Source organism: Aplidium turbinatum, chromosome 15, assembly GCF_918807975.1.
Source record: "Aplidium turbinatum chromosome 15, kaAplTurb1.1, whole genome shotgun sequence".
In the NCBI taxonomy this organism is placed as follows: domain Eukaryota; kingdom Metazoa; phylum Chordata; class Ascidiacea; order Aplousobranchia; family Polyclinidae; genus Aplidium; species Aplidium turbinatum.
The window spans coordinates 17,278,401-17,301,186 of NC_137486.1; the positions used below are offsets into that span (position 1 = coordinate 17,278,401).

The 22,786-nt window shown below is 40.5% G+C and overlaps 1 protein-coding gene and 1 pseudogene across 1 annotated transcript; one reads left to right on the forward strand and one right to left on the reverse strand.

Moving 5' to 3' along the window:
* The first annotated feature begins 745 nt into the window (after positions 1–745).
* LOC145784499 (pumilio homolog 3-like) lies at positions 746–9,387 on the forward strand. Its single transcript, XM_082596328.1, has 13 exons — positions 746–861; positions 1,634–1,832; positions 2,263–2,410; positions 3,182–3,351; positions 3,737–3,911; positions 3,994–4,176; positions 4,869–4,976; positions 5,063–5,188; positions 5,911–6,053; positions 6,396–6,624; positions 8,524–8,617; positions 8,692–8,785; positions 9,145–9,387. The coding sequence occupies exons 1-13, from the start codon at positions 810–812 to the stop codon at positions 9,269–9,271; spliced, it is 1,848 nt and encodes a 615-aa protein (XP_082452454.1). The 5' UTR covers positions 746–809; the 3' UTR covers positions 9,272–9,387.
* A 1,963-nt stretch (positions 9,388–11,350) lies between these two features.
* LOC145784929 (U6 spliceosomal RNA) lies at positions 11,351–11,447 on the reverse strand (annotated as a pseudogene).
* Between the last annotated feature and the right edge of the window lie 11,339 nt (positions 11,448–22,786).

A 22,786-nucleotide genomic window follows, 5' to 3' on the forward strand; every position in this document is an offset into this window, starting at 1 on the left:
TTATATTGTAGTGGAACAATCCGAAGTGTGCAAAAGTTCATTATCAAGTATGACAGAAAATACGAAAATGGTTCTCTTCAACTGGCATTAGCCATTAGGAACAAGAACTAGTTAGTGACCAACATAGATCTCTTTTCAATGCTGACAGATATTTCAATCTCATTAAAAGGGATTAGTTTTGGACTGCAAAAGGCATGTGGATACTCTTGTCAGGTCACTCCAACGACTTCAAGCGATAGATTAAGAATAACAATGCACTTGGCTGCGCTACAATGTGCTACTTTATAAAACCCTGAAAGCAACTCATATCTGTGATGGGTACAGCGTTAAAAACACCTAAGATGATATTTGTTGTAAGAATATGTTGCTGACTAACATTCAACATTGTTTTTCTTTTTTTTGGGTGTTCAAGCTATTATTAAAAGGCTTTGATGTTTGGAAGTCTGTTCATCAAAATATACTGAGCTGAATACATAAAAACTGGCTGCTTAGTCAATAGTCATGTCAATTAGAATTAGGAAAGAGATGCTTTTCTGATGTACTGTGTAGTGTTTGTCAGTTTGTGCAATACCATGCTATTTCTTCTTTCCTACTTTTCAAAAATAAAAATATAGATTCATATTTGTAAGAATTCAAGTGTGCCTGGCAACCCAGGCATGCTGAATCTGTGAATGCAACCATCTTTTAGTCAAAAGCTCATCAGTATAAACTAATTGTCACAAAAGTTACAATATTGTATTTCCATCATGTCGTCATTTATTTCCTTTTTTAGTACTGTAGTACTAATATTTGCAATTGCTAGTTAAAGCATGGCTGCTTTGGAAAAACACACCAAAGTGAAAAGAAAAAAAGAAAGTCATGGTACGTTATCAATATAACACAGTATACAATTTTATGCATGCATAAATTGCATAGTTGTTAATTTATGCTGAAATAATGTTTTAGCTATTAAATATGAAATTTGTTGACAAAAGGCTGTTTTAACTATAACGTTTAAAACCACTTTTAGATAACAGACCAATGTGCTTGGTTTGTCCTAGATGCAATTGCCTTTTAATTCTGTTTTTTTTTTGCTTGTAATGCTTCGGCACTGCGATATGATTGTTGTTTTGCTTTGTGCTGTAAATATATTCAACATAAAATAGCTCACTTTTGAAATACTATAGTAAGTAGCAATAGAAGGCGCGGCACAGAAGTCCATAAACTGAATGATGGTAAAGGCTACAAAAGTTGATACCTATATTTCATGTGAATTATCTTCCATCCATAGCTAGAGTCAATTGTTAGTGTTAAGTAGGCTGGATTAGAGTAAAGTAGGCTACTTAAATTTTTATTTTTTTGTAAGCTTGCATATTTAATTAACTTTTTATGGTCAGACTGTGCTGTGCTAGCCTGTGCTTTTGTATAATGACGGGTCCATAAGACAATTTACACATAACTTCTTGCAATTATTGGTTTCGCCAAATTTTTCCACCAACCTATTTAGGGCTACAGCCCATTGACGAAGCGACCCGTACTGAAATGAGCCAACCCATCAATCTAAAAGATTATTTATTTCGTGTCCAGTAAACCCACGTTTAATTTCAATGCAATGGTTATGAATTTAAGCATTGCTCTTTTTTATTGCTTCCAGAAAGTGAAAAACCTGTTGCAGCAAAGAAAGCCAAATTTGATGGCACCTCAAAACCGTTCAAGAAAGCTAAGACTGAAGGATCTTTCAAAAAGCCTTTTAATAAATTTAAACCTGGGTACAAGGCGAAACAAAATAATATCAAGAAAAAGCCATTACCAAAAGAAACAGCAAAATCACGTAAAGAACGGAAATTGTTCAGGTAATGTGATTGTACACGGAATGGCCCGATTCGGTGAGTTCCCTATTCGGTGAAAGCCTTTTTCGGTGAGAGCCCTATTCGGTGAGTTTTTTTTTTTTAAATTATTGCGCGCCGTAGCCTAATTATCATTCCCGTTATAGGGTTAGGGGATAGGAGATAGGGGTTTGGGGTTGGAGTTTTGGGAGTTTTTGGGGGTTTTGGGGTTAGGGGTTTTAATTAGGCTACGGTACCCGATAATTTTCAAAAAAAAATTCAAAAAAATCACCGAATAGGGCTCTCACCGAAAAAGGCTCTCACCGAATCGGACTCACCGAATAGTAGCAGACCCGATTGTACATGGCTTTACAATTTGCTGGCTTTTCAGGAGGTTACTATCACAACATTTAATGTTGACAGTTTTGTTCAAAATAATAAAAAGCATTGGTTTTAGAAAGAAGCAAAACCCAAACTATGAACTATCTTACAAAGCTAAGAAGATCTGGGAAAAATTGAGAATACAGAAAAGTGAAATACCGAAGGAGGAAAGATCCAAACTGGTTGAAGAACTGATGAGCTTGGTAAAAGAACAAGATAAAAAGGTAGCTGTGTTTGAGCAAACAAGTGTGCTGTATTTTGTGCTGAACTCAACGAAGAAGTATGTCGCTTGTAGACACACTTTGAGACCTCGGATGCTAGTTTCAAACTTGCCAACAGTAGTTTTCACAATTTCACAGATTTTTTAAAGGGGTACTAAAGGAAAAACCTGACTTGGCGATTTTCCACGTTCTTTGTGTTTAACTTGCTACCATAAAACGATTTTCAATAAAATTTTGCCCCATTGCGGTCTGACCATCATTGCGCGCGTGCTTTCGTCAGAGCTTTCAAAACCAGAATGGGCCTGAGCAGCGAAGCGTGCGACTGTTCAGTCTACGTAACAAAAGACGAGCAATCAGCTAATCACGCAACAGTTGTTACTGCCGACGATTTAACTGTAGGCTATGTATGTATGTACATCAAAACATCAGATTTCAACGTCAAAACATCAGACAGTTTGCTCAAAACCTCAGATCTGATGTTAAAACATCAGATGTTGTAACGTGGCTTTTGTTATTGCTGTCTTTTGTGACGTATTCTCGAGCTGTGTTTGCACTTTTTGGTCATTTTGAAAAAAAAATGAAATTAAATGAAACATTGGACTTTGGGCCTTGCCAGCGCCATTAATAACAAATTTTTTTCGGTAATTGTTTTTGAAATGTATTCTTGAATGTTCAGTTTACGCATTTTAATGCTTAATTCCCGTTTGAAAATTTCATTTAGTATGCCTTTAACAGGGCAATCATGTTTTTTAATTTTTCTTTTCCTGTTTGCAGTTAATGAACTTGTGTTTCGCCCACGATACCAGCAGAGTAGTGCAGACTTGCCTGAAGCAAGGCACACGTGAGCAAAGGCAAAAAGTCTTCATGCAACTGAAACAGCACATTGTGGATATGTGTAAAAATCAGTATGCCAAGAACATTGTATGGAAAATGCTTAAGTATGGGTAAGTATTCCATCCCATTTAATGCAATTCCATCCCATTATTTTCATATCCTAAAAGAAATTTTTCTCATCTTCCTGTAAAGCATTTAGTAAAAGTTTTTTTGGATTGATATTTTTAAATGAAATACCAAAATACCTCATGGGAATTTATCAGCAAATACTTGTGCAATGAAAAAAAAACTTGTGCAATGGATTCGTTTGCTGATTAAGCGATATATATATTTTAGTAAAAGCTTTACCAATATTGAACATTCTGTTCCGTGTTTTTATTCTGTACAGGCGCTAACTTTTCCAGAATATAATTTAGATTACAAGTTCACTCGTTTGTATTTGATTCAAATTTGCTGAAGTTTTTGCGAATTTCTCTTCAAACAATGCGTCTTCAGGACACCGCAGGAACGTGAAGCCGTCATGGCGAGTTTCAAAGGACACGCGTACCGCATGATCAGAAAGCCCAGGTCTGCCAGCGTTGTCGAATACGCCTACAACAACTATGCCACAGCTCAACAGCGAGATGCTATTGTCCGCCAGTTGTACGGAAAAGTCTTTCAATCATGTGACGTAAGTTGAACTAGATGTCAATTTACAAATGCTGTTTTCTTTTTTCCTGAAAATCCGATTCATGTTTCAATGAATATTTTAGAACTCCGGCACCATAAGTTTTGCAAAAATGCTCGAAGGTGAACCAGAAAGGAAAAAGTCTCTGCTGGCCAGTTTCAAGCATGCTCTCGAACCGTTTGTAGAGAAAGGAGTCATTAAACACACGGTTGTTCACAAAGCTTATTATGATTTCTTCCAAAACTGCGATGATGACGACATCAGGAAGGTAACTAATCAACTGTGTCAGTTTATTGCGAAACACAAAGTCAAAATGTAACCTTTCTGATACTTAGCGTATCCGTGTGTCTTTTTGTATCCGGTGGTACATGGGGTACGCCTATCATTAATCCGGCTAGCAAAATTATTTCATTCGGGGTTTGCAGATCAATGTAAAAAGGACCAATTTTGCCAGATGAGAGCAGTGCGATCTACCTCGACTGGACCCATGTTGTTCAGAAGCCACCAGTCCATATTATTTATACTTGTCAGTTTCTTTAAAATTTTCGTGGTTACTATCAGCTTTGAGATGATGGCTGTAAAAGTCATAAATGTGTGTTTTTATGGCGTTATCATTGCAGATATTCGTTGGTCTTAACACTGCAGATGGCAGGCAATATTGGTGGAGCCGTGTAGCAAATGCAGCGAACACATTAGGGGCTGTCCATAAAAAGCGTCCTCAAAAAACTGCAACAAAATGATCAACTCCCCCCATGTCCGAAAAATGTCCTCGCTCTGCTAATGAAACGTCCACAATTTGCAACCTTCCCCCGACGAAGGACATATTTTATGGACAGTCCCTTATGGTGATATTCATTTCTTCTGGCAACAAATCTGATATTGCTAAACTTGTTTAAAAATACACACTTACTTAAACAAAACGTATCTAAGCCCGCCTTGCGTAAATATTCTTCTTTTCAGGAACTAATAGAAGCCATGCGTGAGTCTCTTATTCACATGATGCACACTCACGACGGCGCTCACGTGACGATGAAGTGTCTGTGGCATGGAACAAAAAAGGACCGAAAGGTTGCTGTTTATATACTTTTTACTGTGATTCAAAATCTTTAAAAAATACACTCAATGTTTTTGAATGCAGTACATGTTTTTCACAGGTCATTATCAAAACCATGAAGGAATTCGTTTTGAAATTAAGTTGTGAAGAATTCGGACATCTCCCCATACTTGCCGCGTTTGACTGTGTTGACGATACAGTATTTGTGAAGAAAGCTCTTGTGCAAGTAAGTTTTTCCTCCATGGCGTACCCTATTCTGCATATACCCACTATTGTAAATGTAGGATGAGTCGTATCAGGACTATTCGTCGTTACACAGTGTTGCAATGAGCTAACAAGTGTTGTTCAGTTTATTTTTCATTTTTGATCTTCACAGTTAAAAGCAACACATGCCAATCATAGCAAAGGTCTAAAAAAGGCTAGAAGCGACAAAACACGAACTTTATAACGTCCTTGAGACCGAAATAGGTTCATAATGTTAAACTTTGACAAAGTCGCAACAATTCAAAAAATATAACCAGGCGAAGTAACAAAATGGTCTTTTCAAAGTTTATTTGAGTGAAACAAATGGACAATTGCTGTGTTGTTCAACCCTGGTGCGTTATCAGGAGTGCTGGTGTTCGTGAGGGGAACACTCTTGATGTGTTTAGTTCTTTACGAAGAGCAAGGCAAACCACACATAAATCATACCACGGGCAAAGCCATTTTAAAACGCACTAGGCCTTGCAAGTTTGGCTACAAATGTATTTGTAACCAAAATTACAAATATTTTTAGTTTCATTTCGATTTGCCTAAAGTTTGCCGGCGTTCGTATATTCAAAGGAATTTCTCTGGTGTAAAACTTCAAGTAATATTTCATTATAGAAATGTTCAAAAGCGTTGTTAATTTGTTTATACTGTTTGTTATATATTTCACTCACAAACGTATAATAAACATATTTTCTTCAGCCTCTTATCAAAGTGATTGCTGATTTAATAACCAACAAGTACGGCAGAAAAGTACTTCTCTATCTCATATCACCTCGAAACCCATCGCACTTTCTTCCCGAGACCGTTAAGCTCCTAAGCAGCGGAGATGGCAACACTGCCAGGTTGGTTTGTGTCTTTTCAACTTGTGTTTACTTTAACTTGATGAAACTGCCTGGCAGCGGATTGTTCAAGCATCGTATGATTCCATTTTCTTGCTCGTCATCACCAACCTGCATGACGCAAAATATCACGTTTATCATCTTCTATGATGCAATATGACGCTTGTTTCAACCACCCCAATGATATCAAGATATTTGACAGGAAGAATGTTTGCACAAATTAACACGTCAACCCCCTTTTATTGTGACAGGATAAATACCGTGTTCTTGCTTGGTTTCGTGTGTTCATGATTTAACAAAATAACTCTCATGCAAAGTTCAAGGTAGCCTATGATTTGTGTGCAGCAAAAAGCCAATGGATGTGCGTCATCGTGAGCTCGCCGAAGCTGCTTCTCCGGGAATCATTGATCATATCGCTAAATCTATGGAAGATCTTGTATTTGATCACTCGCTGTTTGTGCTTATTGAATCTGCCTTCCTGCACTGCTATGCTGACAAGACCCCGATCATCGATTCATTGCTGAAGCTTCTGCAAGTCAAGTTTGAGCCCAATCAAAAAGATGAAAATGATCACGTGTGTACTATGTTACTTTTTTGTCATCGAAATCATCATTTGTATGAAATTCTTTAAATGCACTGTGATTCAATACAATACATACATCATCGTAAATAAAATAATGGGTTTAGTTTATAGGTGATGTTTTTTGGTTATTATTTAATCTATGCTGGCTATTCTACATCGCTTATTCACAATTCATTCTTAGAATTTCAACCACCTACTGTAACTGCTTGCAGTGCCGGTCTTTGGGGTGTGCGAACCGTGCGATCGCACAGGGCCCGCAAATTAAGGGGCCCGCAATTTACTCAGAAAATGCAGTAATTTTTGTCATTTCCAATGAAAAAATTCAACAAGTGAATTCAACGAAGGAATTAGCAACAAGAAAACATAGAATAACAACACCTATTTCGTCCCTGAACATTTCGTACCCTGAAAAGATTGAGAAAAAAAACAACTTTTAGCCGAAGTCGCTGATCGGAGTTGCCGCAAACATTTCAAAATTTCTCTCGATTTTTTTCAGGGGGCGAAATAGGTCAAAATTCGATTTTGTTAACAGCGGACAAACGTGTCCGGTCTGAGCAGCTATCTCGGCGGAAAAATTAGGTCTCATGGCGGACACACCATATTTAACTTCGATTGTCATGCTTAATCACTTTATGTTGATAATTCTTAACTCTGAAAGGCCTTCATCAGACCAGACCATTGAAAAGTCAAAGCGCCCTGTAGATGCCCAATACACAACATAACTGATCAACTTCCACCGAACAAGGTCGTGTGGCTTCTTCCGTCACATTGCTCTGGGCAGGAGTCGGGAAACTTCTGCACTAACGTTACTGTTTTCTGCTGTGCAAAGTTTCACTAGGCTTTTATCCTTAGGTTTATTTTTGCGTGTCATGTGAGCGAAAGTGATAGAGAGCAAGTACTGTAGGTTCATCGTATCCATTCTCACTTATAGAATTTTTCCTGGGCTTTTTCTTTCTTACTGTAATACCAAAACTTAGCCTACTCGTATAAATTAATTTTGTAACCAACCTTGCCTTATCAATATTACCCGGAGATCAAAGCCAGACATTGTGATGTAACACTTGAACTAAATTGCGCGGATGAGTGTAGAAGTAGGTAGGCTACTCCCATCCATTCTTAGCGAAGAATTCACCGTGATTATGCTGATTCAATGTCATCAAACGTTGGAGCAACCTAAAAATCCAAAGCTTTTCTGCTTAAATGGAAGCTAAGGGATACAGTATTGACATTTTTTAGATGCGCCCTAGAATGTGCTGGAAAATATATTCTCTCCACCATTGTTCGTGCTATGCAATCACGTCAGGGTTAGAAATGTTTAAGGATTCAACTTATTTCGTACCAGGGTTAGGGTACGAAATCGGGATGCGAATTGTTCAGGGGACGAAATAGGTTGCATCCAGACTCAACATAGACACATAGCTTTATTTCCGAAAAATGCCAAAGAAAACATGATCTTATCCGTTTGCTATGCCACCGGACAGCACCATTTTACAGTAATATTCATACCCAAATTTTTGTTGAACATGCTCTCAGAATGCCCCAAATTCAAAGCAATTTTTCAAAATTTTCTGGGGGAGACCCTCCGCCGCTAGGTGTCGCCTTCGGGGAATACACAGCCAGGCTTCGCCCGCCGACCGTCAAACCACCCCCCCTTTCCCTTTCAAAATACCTAGCTACGCTACTGAATTGGATCATTGTCATTGGGGCCCGCAAAGCATATTCTGCACAGGGCCCGAAATACCCTAAGACCGGCACTGCTGCTTGGAACACTGTATTCCTACCCAGACAGCCAAATCCGTCAGACGTTGAATCAATGTAAAAAACCACTGATTTGCTGTCTGAGTAAAGAATTCTACTTTGGTAATCTGATAGAACTTTGACATATTACAGCTACACATCGTAGAAGATCCATGCGGTCACATGGTCGTCAAACGATTGATTACAGCAGAGTCAAAGGCCAAGAAAGAAAAGGGTGGCGAATGTGGTACGTATCAGTGGATAAACCACATCTGCTTTAAGATTTAAAGTCAAGTATTTCATGTTCTTTATTTTTAACAGAGTCAATATTCTCCCACGCCGTGCTAGATCAGATTGATGGCGAAACATTGGCCTCGTGGGCGGCTTGTAACCGAGGGACACAGATTTTATTTGCGTAAGTCCTAAGCCTGTTGTTTCGTTGGACGTGTAGTTGTAATAGTTTGGGTGGGTGTGCTATTAGATTGCAAGGACTGTTTTGTTGATGCATATTGTAAACGTTTTTGTTTTGCCACCTTTTCCTTTGTTTGGTGCCAAATTCGACTGTTTACAACAATATTTCATTCTCTTCGTGTTTGCGCCAACAATGCAATGAAGCAAATTTAATCAAAAGTAAACAACTTCTGAATCAAATGGGTTAACAACTTTTTAAATGTTTAAATGGCTGGAATACCCGAATTAGATATTTCTGAAACTGGTTAATAGATTGTGCAATGTGCAGTACAAAGTGTTCACATCACAAATGTTTACTTGCAGATTAGTGGAAAGCAACGATGAAGAAGTGGCATCAAAGTCAAAATCCGTTTTGAAGAAGTACAAACGTGTTTTAAAAAAGAATACCGGCGTCAAGTCTACTAAGATTCTAATCAAGAAATTAGATTAGTTGTAAATTCTGTGTTTCTCGCTTTGTATCGGGCTTGTGACACTGTTTTTACTGTACCATGAAAGTCCAACAGTGCTGGGCTAAACCAGCAGAACTTTGAATACATATTGTGTACAAACCAATCGGTGGTATTCTTTAGGCATTTAGTATTAGGAAGGCTTCAAATTTCACGGCAGATTGTGAAAATTTGCTTGAGGTTAGCTTCGCCCAGTACGGTGCTGTATAAGTATTATTTGACCTTAATCGCCACATCAGGGGTCACCAATTGGCGGGCCGCATGCGGCCCGCCACGCTTTTTCGCTGTGGCCCGCGGAAGGTATCAGCGTACAAGTATAACCAAAAATACTTTTCTTGAGGGAGTTAAAGAGCACGAAGGCAAAAAATACTTTCCTGCACGGGCGCCGATCCCTATAGGACAGTGGGGACATGTCCCCACCATCTTTTTACATGTCCCCACCATCTTGTTACATGTCCCCATCATCTTTTTACATTATTTTTGTAACGTAAAAGGGAAAATATTACCCGAATGTCACAATTTTACCAGTCAAACGTTTAAAATATATTGAAAGGAGGGGACAACATTTTTGTTTTATGCGAGGAAGCCCCAACCGTAGTAGAAATGTTTTCTTAGGCAGAGAAACCCTGGTGTAACTCGCAAATTGTATTTAATTTGGTTACGGCAGGGCCACACAGTGCAGAGTTTTAGAATTACTTTGAAAGAGTCGTACAAGCATGTAGTGCAGTAAGTGTAGCTTGTGTTACTTTTGTATAAGAAAAAAGCTATTTTTTCAGTTATTATTACATTGAGGTTAAGAGCTGCTGAAATGTCTTTACCGGTTTGGCAAAAAATTGTATGTAGGAAAATCAGCAGTTGGAAGGCTGGCAGGCAGCTTTTTTTCAATTGAAAAAACTCTTACCCTACCCAATTTTTAAAAGACTTGTCACGTTCCAAATCGTCTTCAGTATGGACATTGGACATGGCCATGGTCATTGGTCAACCTCCTAAACTTCAAGATCGATCGGTCAGAGTATTTTGCAGTCATTGACAGCTCGCAGCAAAATCTCACTGACTATTTCAAGTCGACCGATCTTGAGCACTACAAAATTCTACAAGAATCACTCTTTAGTGGAAAGCTACAATCACATTTGGGAGACGATTATCTTCAGTTCTTTGACACAGAGTCCCTTGCACAAGATTTTCGAATGATATTCAAGAAGATACCATCCGCTGTTGGGCAAATGTTTCCGCAAGTGGAACTTTTGCTCATATCACCAGCCCGCTCGTGTTCAGCTGAACGCTCATTTTCAACTTTGCGACGTATCAAAACTTTGTTACGATCTACCATGACACAGAAACGGCCAAATCATGCAATGGTCTGCTATGTGCACAATAAAGTTTTGAATTCGATCAACCTTCATTACAAGCCAAGGATCAACCAAGGACTTCGTTTTTAATTCGCCGGAGACTCGTTGCCGAGTTGCAGTGTTTGGACTTCTGCTGTCCAATGCTGACACTGACAATTAAAATACATCGCATTAGACTTGTAGCCTATCTACTGTAGGCCTATTTGTTTGTTTGTTGAACAGACCCCAATCTTTCAGCTCGCTTCGCTCGTCTGCTCTTTCTTTCCTAGTAAATGTCCCCACCAATCTTAGAGAGCGATCGGCGCCCATGCTTTCCTGGAAGCATATTTTCGCATTGCATACGATTCCACCAACCGACCAATCAGATTATAGTTCTAGGTGGGGGTTGCTTAAAGTTATTCCAATGCGATGTCTAGCCACACTGTCCCAGTGGTTGATTAAAACGTCTGTTTTCGAATTTTGAAATTGTCTGTGAGCATAGGGTTGCTTATTTTAAGTTTGCAAATGTCATGTAAACACTAGTGCGAGTTTCACCGTTATTGTGTTTCACGAGCAATGTTCTCTTTATGCAAGTTTTTGTTGGCAAAATGGGTCGGTGTGCCAACTCAATTTATAAAAATTGGCAATATATTACATATAAATTGAGAGACTTTTTCTGATTGTATTATGAAAATATTTAGCTTAGTAGGTCTACTGCAAAACGTTTTTTTTTTAAGAAATATGGAACGCTTCACGATTTTGCGTGTCATCCTTGCGCAGGAGCCATGCTAATCTGTATCGTTCCAATTATAGTCCTGTAGAATTTGGTCTAAAAATGGGTTAACCTAGAAAAAATTCTTATAAAGACGTATGATATATCGTTGGAAAGATAATTTTATCAGCTTTTCAATGATGGGTTTTGTCATTTTTTTTACCTTGGGGAAAAAAAGTTACGACCAAAAACGTGCCAGAGGGGTAAAAATTAAAATTAGGAAAAAAATTAACATAAGAATATTTATTTTCTTATCTTTCCTGTAATAGGTGAACAAAAGGTTAGAAACTTATGAATTATTAACAGTAAAGCAGAATATAGATGCAAAAGGTATAAATGAAAATATATATCTGTTTCAGGGGGTAAGAGTGAGCAAGACAGGGGGGGGAGGGGGGGCACCAGTAAAGCTGTCGTTGTTCATTATAACTTTATTATAGTATACTTAGGCTACTACGGTTAGTGTGATACATTGCAGATAGATTCAAGTTAAGAAGAAACAGCAATTTGTGTTAAGTGTCTATCAGACTGGTGATTCACTGTGTCATGTTGGAGCTTATTTCTGCGAGAGTGATAGTAGCCTACCACACACCCTTTGGACACTATAATTGGTCATGCTTTGAAAATAGATTGTGAAACGCTGGTTGCAATGGAGAAAAATAGAGAAAGTGGCCATATTACATACATCCATACATCATGCCGTAATTTCTTGAGAAACTATGCGAGATCCAAGAAACGTCCGGCCTCAAGCAATGAACAATCCAGTAGCAAGACAGTATCGACCAGGTCAGATCAACAGTCGTTCGACTTTAAAAAGCAGTGTTTTTACTGTGGATATACAGTAGTTGTATGTTTGATGAACGGCACCCTGATCGAAATAAATTTGAAGAGGTGCAGACAAAATCGTCAGGAATATATTATGTAACACTTGCTTTATACCAAAGTAGAGACGATGATCGGACGAGATGGGGTGTTCTCAACGTGATATGGTACTTGCTAAAACTGTTCAGAAACGACTGTTTAGTGCACACGACCTGTTAGTTGCTGAAGCCAGATACCATGCAGAACAAGGTTTGAAAATCCTGCTCGGTATTCAACACCTGGTCGTCCAACATCCACTGAAAAAATGACATTGTTTAATACTGTATGTAAAAAAAATGGAACATGATATGGACTTGTACACCGTTGTCAGTGTACGATTGGAATCATGATTTGATTACAGAATGCCACACAAACCGTATTGTTTTTCATATGTACTTTCAGGAGGACCTTCACAATCGCTTTATTGATCTTCTCTGAAGCGCATCTTACATCTTTAAGAAGTCACCCCCAGTTGGTCTGGATACATGAGTGCGAAAACAACATCGCAATCTAAGCCAAAGTCTGTTGTAACCATGTTACCGGTGATCAACTTACACGCCACAGATTTAACAGCTTAACACTTGTTTCTATCATTTGTGGTTGAACAGTGCCAAAAACTGTATGTCCGAATGGCATGTGTAACCTTCGACCAACAGCTTCATATAAATGCATACGACATAGAATCATCATCAAAGAACATGAGCGTATTTGTTCGATTGGTCGGCTTACACCAGCTTATGAGTTTTCTGGGATCAATTGGTTCTTTTATGGAAGGAAGTGGCTTGAGAAGAGCTCTTGAGACAGCATACGCTCCTGTAACTGTAAGGAGGGCACATGTTTAGTGGGAAGGCAGTTTCCCGCGCTGTTTGAGGTCATCTGTTATGCGCAACAGCAGTCAGACAGTCCTTCTGATCATAATAATGATAACATTGGGCATAAAATGATGGCATTTTTCACCGATAAAAAGGAGCAGTTCACACGAGAATCACGTAGGCTACATCAGCTCTGTGGTTGATCTATGTTTGTTTGTCATATATTTACCCTGCATTGCGGGAAAGCGGACTTGAGCGCTATGCATCGTCGGAAGGCGTACACCTGACCCACGCTGCAGCCGACGGCACTGTCTGTTTCCGGTTGTCTACTCTACTTATGACTTAAATTTGGTACTACCCATTACTCGAAATCGATCACTGGGTAGAGGCAATTATCGTGAAGTTTCTTGCCCAGAGAAACAACAGCAAGTGCGGGTGGCTGGAGTCGAACATGCAGGCTCTCGACTGCGAGCCCAACGCGCTAACCACTCGGCACACTGCGGCCACTGCGCTAACCACTCGGCCACGTTAATTACATTTCAGTTGTGCTGGAGTTTATTCAAGCAGAGAGAACAAGCAACTGGTCACTACACATTTCTGCGTCAAAAAGCATGCTGAAGCTATTTGCTGCCACAGGTCACAACAATTGTGCAAAACATGTCGCCTGTATCTTTAAACAGTAGCAGAATTGGAAACAAGTCCCCCAGATGTCTACCAGCAATTTATGTACGAAAATCACACCGTCAGGCGTTCTAACAAACAATTGTATGGGCAGAATTCTGAACTGATTCTCATGAACTCTTTAAAAGGAAAAGGCGGAGTCATCGGCAAGGGCACCACCGATGATAATGCATTAAGGGTGTGGAATAAAACCATGCACAGGTGTGCAGAAGTGACAGATGCATTCAGTACAGTCTCATCATTGTCAAATTCTGATGATAAACACAAAGAGGCATTTGCTGGAAGAATCAAACGTGATAATGATGATTTAAAAAAAGTACAAACCTGGTTTCGTTCACATAATCCGTTGGAGTTCAGCTTATGGCTATTGACTCAGGGTTGATTGATAACAACAACAGTGTGACCTGTGACCGATCTGAGGAGATAGGGACGTTTATCCAAATTGAACTTGATGATAAAACCTTTACTAGTTGTTCCTTCAAGAAGAAGAAGCAAATAAATGCTATACAGACAGAGCCTTTATGCCAGTCTAAAAATTGATCATGATACTATCACCATCTATCACTATCACCATCCATATCGCCAGAAAACGAAATTGCAGACTACCGATAGGCAGGAGCGCATCTTACATCTTTAAGAAGTCACCCCCAGTTGGTCTGGATACATGAGTGCGAAAACAACATCGCAATCTAAGCCAAAGTCTGTTGTAACCATGTTACCGGTGATCAACTTACACGCCACAGATTTAACAGCTTAACACTTGTTTCTATCATTTGTGGTTGAACAGTGCCAAAAACTGTATGTCCGAATGGCATGTGTAACCTTCGACCAACAGCTTCATATAAATGCATACGACATAGAATCATCATCAAAGAACATGAGCGTATTTGTTCGATTGGTCGGCTTACACCAGCTTATGAGTTTTCTGGGATCAATTGGTTCTTTTATGGAAGGAAGTGGCTTGAGAAGAGCTCTTGAGACAGCATACGCTCCTGTAACTGTAAGGAGGGCACATGTTTAGTGGGAAGGCAGTTTCCCGCGCTGTTCGAGGTCATCTGTTATGCGTGTTACGGCCAATCCCTGTACAAATCAAACGTCATATAAAACCGTTCAAGTCTACTGAATATTACGTCATGGAAGTTGCTAGAAAATGTGCCAAAATTGCACCATCGTTCATAGACTTGTGTCAAACTTGTTTGGACTTGTTTGGGCCTGTTTAAACAGGAAATATTACATCAGCTTTAAACACCTGTTGGAATGACTTCATAATTGTCTTTCATTTATTGCGTCACAGTTACTTTCTACGTGAATTTGAGATATTGATATCTATTCTGGTCATTCGTAAAATGATTGTTTGAAAGTTGGCCGCACATTTAACTGTTGGCTTAGTGCTTGCTAGCTGGACAAAGGTTCCGTCTTTTATCCAAGTAATCTGTTCTGTAGTGACAGTTTTCAGTGGTGTACGCGTTGCACCCCCTCGTTTTTTGGTAGCCGTGGGCTAATTTTTACAGAAATACACTGTTTGAAAAGAAGTTCAAGTGTGTGTTTCTTCGGTCATTATATGCAGACGAAAGGATCCGGGAACTTTAAGTTACAATTTTCCCACGAAGAAATTATGGTTTACCGCTGTGACCATAAAAAATAAAAGACGAAGTTAGTTAGTTAGTTGGTAGGCCAAGAAGCACTTAGAAGCAAAGAAATAATAAAAGAAGATCTTGTTGGTTGGTAGTCTAAAGAAGCAAAGAAAATTAAAGACATTTCTTCTCAGTTTGGTACAAAAAAAAAAATAACTTTGACATTCATTGGCAAGAAAGAAGATTAAAGGCAATCCATCTGTGCTTGAAGATTCAAGTGAACGAATCCAAGCAAGTTTTGTGGACGTTTGGACTTCACATACTCGTACAGCTACGGTATCGTGCATTTAAATTCTTTTTTGTATTTTTACGGTCTTTGCAGTTAAGTTTTTTATAAGTACTGTAATTTTGTGTGTTTGTGTAACTTAATTTTTTAATTGTTAAATTTAGCCCTAACATTTAATATGTCTACACTCGGTGGTGACAGGGACTCGACCGCCGTCGACTCGACTGAGTTTAAGCCTGATGATGTTCTTTGCGGTCGGGCAGGCCATTCTGGGGAGGGACCCATTAACGATGAGGCTAAGTCAGTTCGAGAGGCCCGGCATCTTAGACGGGATATTTTGACTCAAATTGGGAAACTTTCTGTAGCCCTAGGTTCTTTGAGTGATAAGCAGGAACTGTTAATTTTTAGATCTAAGTTATCTACTTTAGAAGAGGAATTACGGCATTTCCATGCTCTTTTGAGTAAAATTGTTAACTCTGCAATCTTGGCAGAACTTCGTGATAGGGTAGATCCCGAATTTAACTCGTTAAAAAATAACTTCGAACAAAAAGAAAGTGAGTTCTCAGATAGGTTGGATGCTGACATACATCCTGAGGATAGCGCCTCAAATGTAAGCACTAGGATGTCTGAGAGCTCGTCACGGATAGTTGCACAAATTAACCTACAGTTAAGACGAGAGGAGCTCCAGATCCAAGCTGAGGCCGAAGCAAGAGCTGCTGAGGCCATCGCAAGAGCTGAAGCCATACGAGCTGAGGCTGCCGCGAGAGCTGAGGCCGACGCGAGAGCTGCTGAAGCCATACGAGCTGAGGCTGCCGCGAGAGCTGAGGCCGACGCGAGAGCTGCTGAGGCCGCACGAGCAGAGGCTGCCGCGAGAGCTGAGGCCGAAGCGAGAGCTGCTGAGGCCGCCGCGAGAGCCGAAGCTAGAGCTGCTGAGTTCGCACTCAAAGACGCTCAGTTGAGGGCCGAACAACGTAAAGAGGTAGTTTTAGCTGAATATCGTTCTGAGTTGGGCTCCCGGCGTAGTTCTAGGAAGGGCTCTTCTAGGCATTCCAGAAGTGAACATCAATCACAGTTTAATTTACCTAACCTTTTCCAGACGCCTGTTCAATCCGTAAGTGGACCTGTACAATCCACATGTTTTCCAGCTGTTTCAGGAGGTCTCGGGGCCGCGGCTAAGGGTCTTCCGAAGGCTGTAGAGCCAAGGCCTGCAAATTACAACCGAACTCCTCCCCCAGAGCGTACAGGTCACGGGGCCGCCATTAGCAGTAATGCTTTGCCCCCTTCACAGTTTTCAGCGCCGCTAGTTTTTGATCGCCCAGCTACACGTAATTTGGGTGGTTGTGAGAGGCGTATCGCGTCTCCTGATTTTAACGTATGTGAGGATCGTGATCGGGCTGTGCATGTGACTGAGCCCACTCAGCCCCTTAAGGGATATAGCTTGTCTTCTCCCGCTAAATCGAGTTCTCAACAGCAGGATTGCTTTTTTGAATACCAAAATAGTAGGACGTTCTTCGATAAGGCGGCCTTGATTGGTTACGATGGTAATAATATGCCATTTGTCTTCTTTAAAAATCGTGTTATGGCCTTGATGGCAGCTTCGCCCTTTAAGGGAACTCGTTTGACTTTGTTGCAAGCAGCTTGTGTTAGAACAGCTGCACAAACGATTGCTAATTTGGTTTCCGACACTCCTGGCTTGTCAGAGGAAGACAGGATAGAAATGTCGTTATCTCGCTTGTCCCAACGTTTTGGAGTTCGTGGAGGTCTTTTCGCAGAACCAGAAATTAGAAAGTATCGCTATGGTAGCAAATTGACTTCTATCTCTTCCAGTGATTTGAAAGAGTTTAAAGATGAATTGTCGCAGTGTTTGCTTTACGCGAAAGCTTATGGTCAGCGTGATAAATTAGAAGGACGTTTTGTTTTGGATTTGGCTAAACGACTCCCGTTTGACGCTAAGCAGCGTTATCTTGACTTTTTAGGTGATCAGTATGGTAGCACTGAGGAACCTACTTTTCAGAGTTTGTTTGATTTTGTAGTACGGGAGGAAACGCGCAAGTCGACTGATTTTAGCATTATGCTAATGGGCGATTCTGGTGAGTCGCAGCATTTTAAAAAGTTTGGCAAAGGAAACTTGCCTTCATGTCCGGTTAGGCAGACGTCGGTAAAACCCCATGATAATGTGATTTCAGGGAGTTCGCAGTACTCGACTGCTGTTGGCGCACCGCGCGGCGGTGTGGCCAGACATAGTGACATACCGGCGTGTTTTTGTTGTTCGTCACGTGGTCAAGTTGAATATCATTTTTTGTCTAATTGTAAAGAATTTTTGCGCTTGACACCGAAAGGTCGGAGAGATGTCATTGTGAAAGCTGGCAAATGCTTGAATTGTTTGCGCCAGCATATGGTTAGAGACTGTAATCATGCAAATAACTGTCGTAAGTGCGGACCTACCAACGATAGGAAACACTATTTTCTTCTGCATGATTTTTATGTGACGTCACGTGATTCTCTGGATTCGGTCGGTAAAGATGATGCTGGTGCCAGAGTTCCTGTGCGTAATGTTAAGATTGGAAATGTTAAAGCAGCCTTTAACCGCGTTACTGCTGCTCGTGTTTTGAATCCAATGACTGGCAAATCGAAGTTGGTGTATTGTCAGCATGATCCTGGTTCGCAGTTGACCTTTGTTTCGAGTGACTTGGTGTGCGAACTTGGTCTTAAACCGTATGATAAAGCGTCGTTTAAAATAGATACTCTGGCTGGTCAGAAACCTACTTGTGCTGACCTTGTTAAACTCAACATCCAGTCGTTAGAGACTGATGAACTGTTTTGTGATATAACCTCGGTGGTTAACCCAGCTTGGGCTGACGATGTTAAAACTTTACCCCATAAACAAGATTTAAGTGGTTTCCGTCATTTCCATGACGTGAATATGTTTCATTTGAATGATTGTAGTACTGTAGATGTACTGATTGGCAATGACAACGCTTATTTGATGTGGACAAAAGAAGAACGTGTTGGTGAAAATCGCAGTGAACCGCATGCTTTACTCACTCCTCTCGGTTGGTTGGCATGTGGTGGTAAGTCACCCTTAGTTGAAAGCGTTGCTAAAGTGTGCAGAGTGCAGACGTCTTGAGAGTCGGATGTCATCTCTGGCTTTCAGCGTAAAATTGAGTCTCGCGATATGGAAATAGCAGACCTGAATAAAGTCATTCAGGATTTGACTTTGCAAAATGAAACCTGTGAATTGTCTCGCAATGATAATTTGGCTAGAGAACTTGTCGAACCGAATATTGAGTTGAAAGGTGGTCGATTTGAGATACCTGTACCGTTGAAGGAAGATATTGATTTACCTAACAAATTTGTGTTTGCGTCAGATAGAGCTGCTGATTTAAAGAAGAAGGCTTTAAAACAATCTGAATTCCGAGGAACTTGTGTAAATGATGTAATGTCTTCTTGTCCTGACTTGTCTGCCTTGTTAAACCTTCTGGCAGATGTCTTGGCTAGATTTCGGCTTGGTAGGTTTGGTTTCATGGCCGATGTGATTAAATACTTTTTTCACATTTTGGACTCTTCAATTCGTAAGCCCAATTTTATTGAACTGCTTACGTACACAGGCAGTGCCGTTCGGATCGTGAACGAACGCCCTTTGGTACCTTTGAGTGACGACCCTAGGGATTTTACTGTCATCACCCCTGCCTCACTTTTGACCCCATACTTAGACCCATACTGTGCTGTTGGGCAACCACATGATCGTGACCAATTAAGAAGGGATTATCGGTTCAATTTGTCACTTTCTCAGCAGTTTTGGAGTAAATGGATCGATTTTTACTTGCCAGGTCTTCAGGGCCGGAAAAAATGGCTAAAAATGGCCGAGAATTTGGAGCCTGGTCAACTTGTAGTGGTAGGTTCTCTCTAGGACATTGGTAAACGTGGGAAGTATCAACTTGGGAGGGTGCATGAGGTAGTTCCACAAATTAGGAAAGGGAAGCCTGTGGTTCGTAGAGCCAAAGTTGCCGTCTGCAACTATGATGAGAGTACGGGGAAAGTAAAAGTAGACTACGTGTTGAGGGATATTTCGTGCCTCGCCCCCGTAAAGAACACCTAAGTGTTAGGGTTTGAGCTTGGTTTTGTCTGCGGTGGCCGACCCTTGTCTGAGCCCGGAACAGTCGGTTATTAGCGCAACCATTGTATATAGCGTCATTTTAGCGTGTACCTATGGTACCAATTTCATGTATCGTGTATTATTTCGTATTGCTGTTCATTCTTTGCATGCCCTTTGTATTTGCGTATTAACTTAAACGTGAGTGATTCAAACAATTTGTGTATCATGTGTTTTTATTCATTGGCTCACGATTGTCCTTCAATTCTTTTTTAGTTATGCCATGTTAGACTGTCATAACTAGGGGCCGCTATGTTACGGCCAATCTCTGTACAAATCAAACGTCATATAAAACCGTTCAAGTCTACTGAATATTACGTCATGGAAGTTCCTAGAAAATGTGCCAAAATTGCACCATCGTTCATAGACTTGTGTCAAACTTGTTTGGACTTGTTTGGGCCTGTTTAAACAGGAAATATTACATCAGCTTTAAACACCTGTTGGAATGACTTCATAATTGTCTTTCATTTATTGCGTCACAGTTACTTTCTACGTGAATTTGAGATATTGATATCTATTCTGGTCATTCGTAAAATGATTGTTTGAAAGTTGGCCGCACATTTAACTGTTGGCTTAGTGCTTGCTAGCTGGACAAAGGTTCCGTCTTTTATCCAAGTAATCTGTTCTGTAGTGACAGTTTTCAGTGGTGTACGCGTTGCACCCCCTCGTTTTTTGGTAGCCGTGGGCTAATTTTTACAGAAATACACTGTTTGAAAAGAAGTTCAAGTGTGTGTTTCTTCGGTCATTATATGCAGACGAAAGGATCCGGGAACTTTAAGTTACAATTTTCCCACGAAGAAATTATGGTTTACCGCTGTGACCAATGCGCAACAGCAGTCAGACAGTCCTTCTGATCATAATAATGATAACATTGGGCATAAAATGATGGCATTTTTCACCGATAAAAAGGAGCAGTTCACACGAGAATCACGTAGGCTACATCAGCTCTGTGGTTGATCTATGTTTGTTTGTCATATATTTACCCTGCATTGCGGGAAAGCGGACTTGAGCGCTATGCATCGTCGGAAGGCGTACACCTGACCCACGCTGCAGCCGACGGCACTGTCTGTTTCCGGTTGTCTACTCTACTTATGACTTAAATTTGGTACTACCCATTACTCGAAATCGATCACTGGGTAGAGGCAATTATCGTGAAGTTTCTTGCCCAGAGAAACAACAGCAAGTGCGGGTGGCTGGAGTCGAACATGCAGGCTCTCGACTGCGAGCCCAACGCGCTAACCACTCGGCACACTGCGGCCACTGCGCTAACCACTCGGCCACGTTAATTACATTTCAGTTGTGCTGGAGTTTATTCAAGCAGAGAGAACAAGCAACTGGTCACTACACATTTCTGCGTCAAAAAGCATGCTGAAGCTATTTGCTGCCACAGGTCACAACAATTGTGCAAAACATGTCGCCTGTATCTTTAAACAGTAGCAGAATTGGAAACAAGTCCCCCAGATGTCTACCAGCAATTTATGTACGAAAATCACACCGTCAGGCGTTCTAACAAACAATTGTATGGGCAGAATTCTGAACTGATTCTCATGAACTCTTTAAAAGGAAAAGGCGGAGTCATCGGCAAGGGCACCACCGATGATAATGCATTAAGGGTGTGGAATAAAACCATGCACAGGTGTGCAGAAGTGACAGATGCATTCAGTACAGTCTCATCATTGTCAAATTCTGATGATAAACACAAAGAGGCATTTGCTGGAAGAATCAAACGTGATAATGATGATTTAAAAAAAGTACAAACCTGGTTTCGTTCACATAATCCGTTGGAGTTCAGCTTATGGCTATTGACTCAGGGTTGATTGATAACAACAACAGTGTGACCTGTGACCGATCTGAGGAGATAGGGACGTTTATCCAAATTGAACTTGATGATAAAACCTTTACTAGTTGTTCCTTCAAGAAGAAGAAGCAAATAAATGCTATACAGACAGAGCCTTTATGCCAGTCTAAAAATTGATCATGATACTATCACCATCTATCACTATCACCATCCATATCGCCAGAAAACGAAACTGCAGACTACCGATAGGCTACTTCTTCTACGAGTTATCACCGTAGGCTACCCAATGTCACTGTTCAAAGATGGAGTTTTACGAACTGCGCAAAAATCAAAACTGAAGTCATACATCTTGCACAAAGTTGAAATGACAAAAGAACCTGACTTCATTAAAATTATTGATGGCGGTGCCTTGTTGTGACTGATAGAAGAATGAGAAGTTCCATGAGATCTTCAAAAATACATCAGTTTTCTTCAGCACTTGCGCGCCTACGTTATTGTTTTTGATGGTTACAGGGTTGGTTTTGAATCTTTATCCTCGGACTGACAAAGCCTTGACAGGTTATTCCTGATAGTTTCGCATACTTGTAGAGGCTTTTGACGAAGGGCCGGTTACCGAGATTGACAGAGTGAAGTTTCTGATTGTTGAAGTGTTATTGCCGGGAAATTATTCCATCCATTAGGTCCCACTGAATGGAAAGCAGTCCTGAAATGTGTTGCTCAACCGCACACACCGAGAGTCGAACCAGCGCAGCTTGGTGAAGCTTCTTCGTTCACGAAGTCACGGGCTAACCAATTAAGCTATCGGGGTGGACTCACATGGGCAACGACCACAGAAGTACAAGGAAATGGTCATGTCTAATCGTTCACCTGTTGATCCAGCTCTTCTTCCACCATCACCACGAGCTGCATAGCCTACTATCACGGCCTCAGAGTATATCACCAGCTGAAAGTTTGGAGAACTTTAAGCAACTCAGATTTGAAACCATTGTCATGGGGTTGGCAGAAGAAAGATGACATGTTTTCTCCAGTCATGACGGATGTAGCTGCTGCACCAGAAGATGTCTTGAAAATCTTTCGATGTAGCTGTAAGGAATCATGTGACAGACGCTGCTCTTGTCGGAAAGCGGGCTTAACAGGCACATCATCAAGCAAAGAATGACACGGTGTCAACCAAAGATTCCACCCATCAAAAACGCTCTGGTACGACGTCTCAAACTGTTGAATTGAATGATCAAAA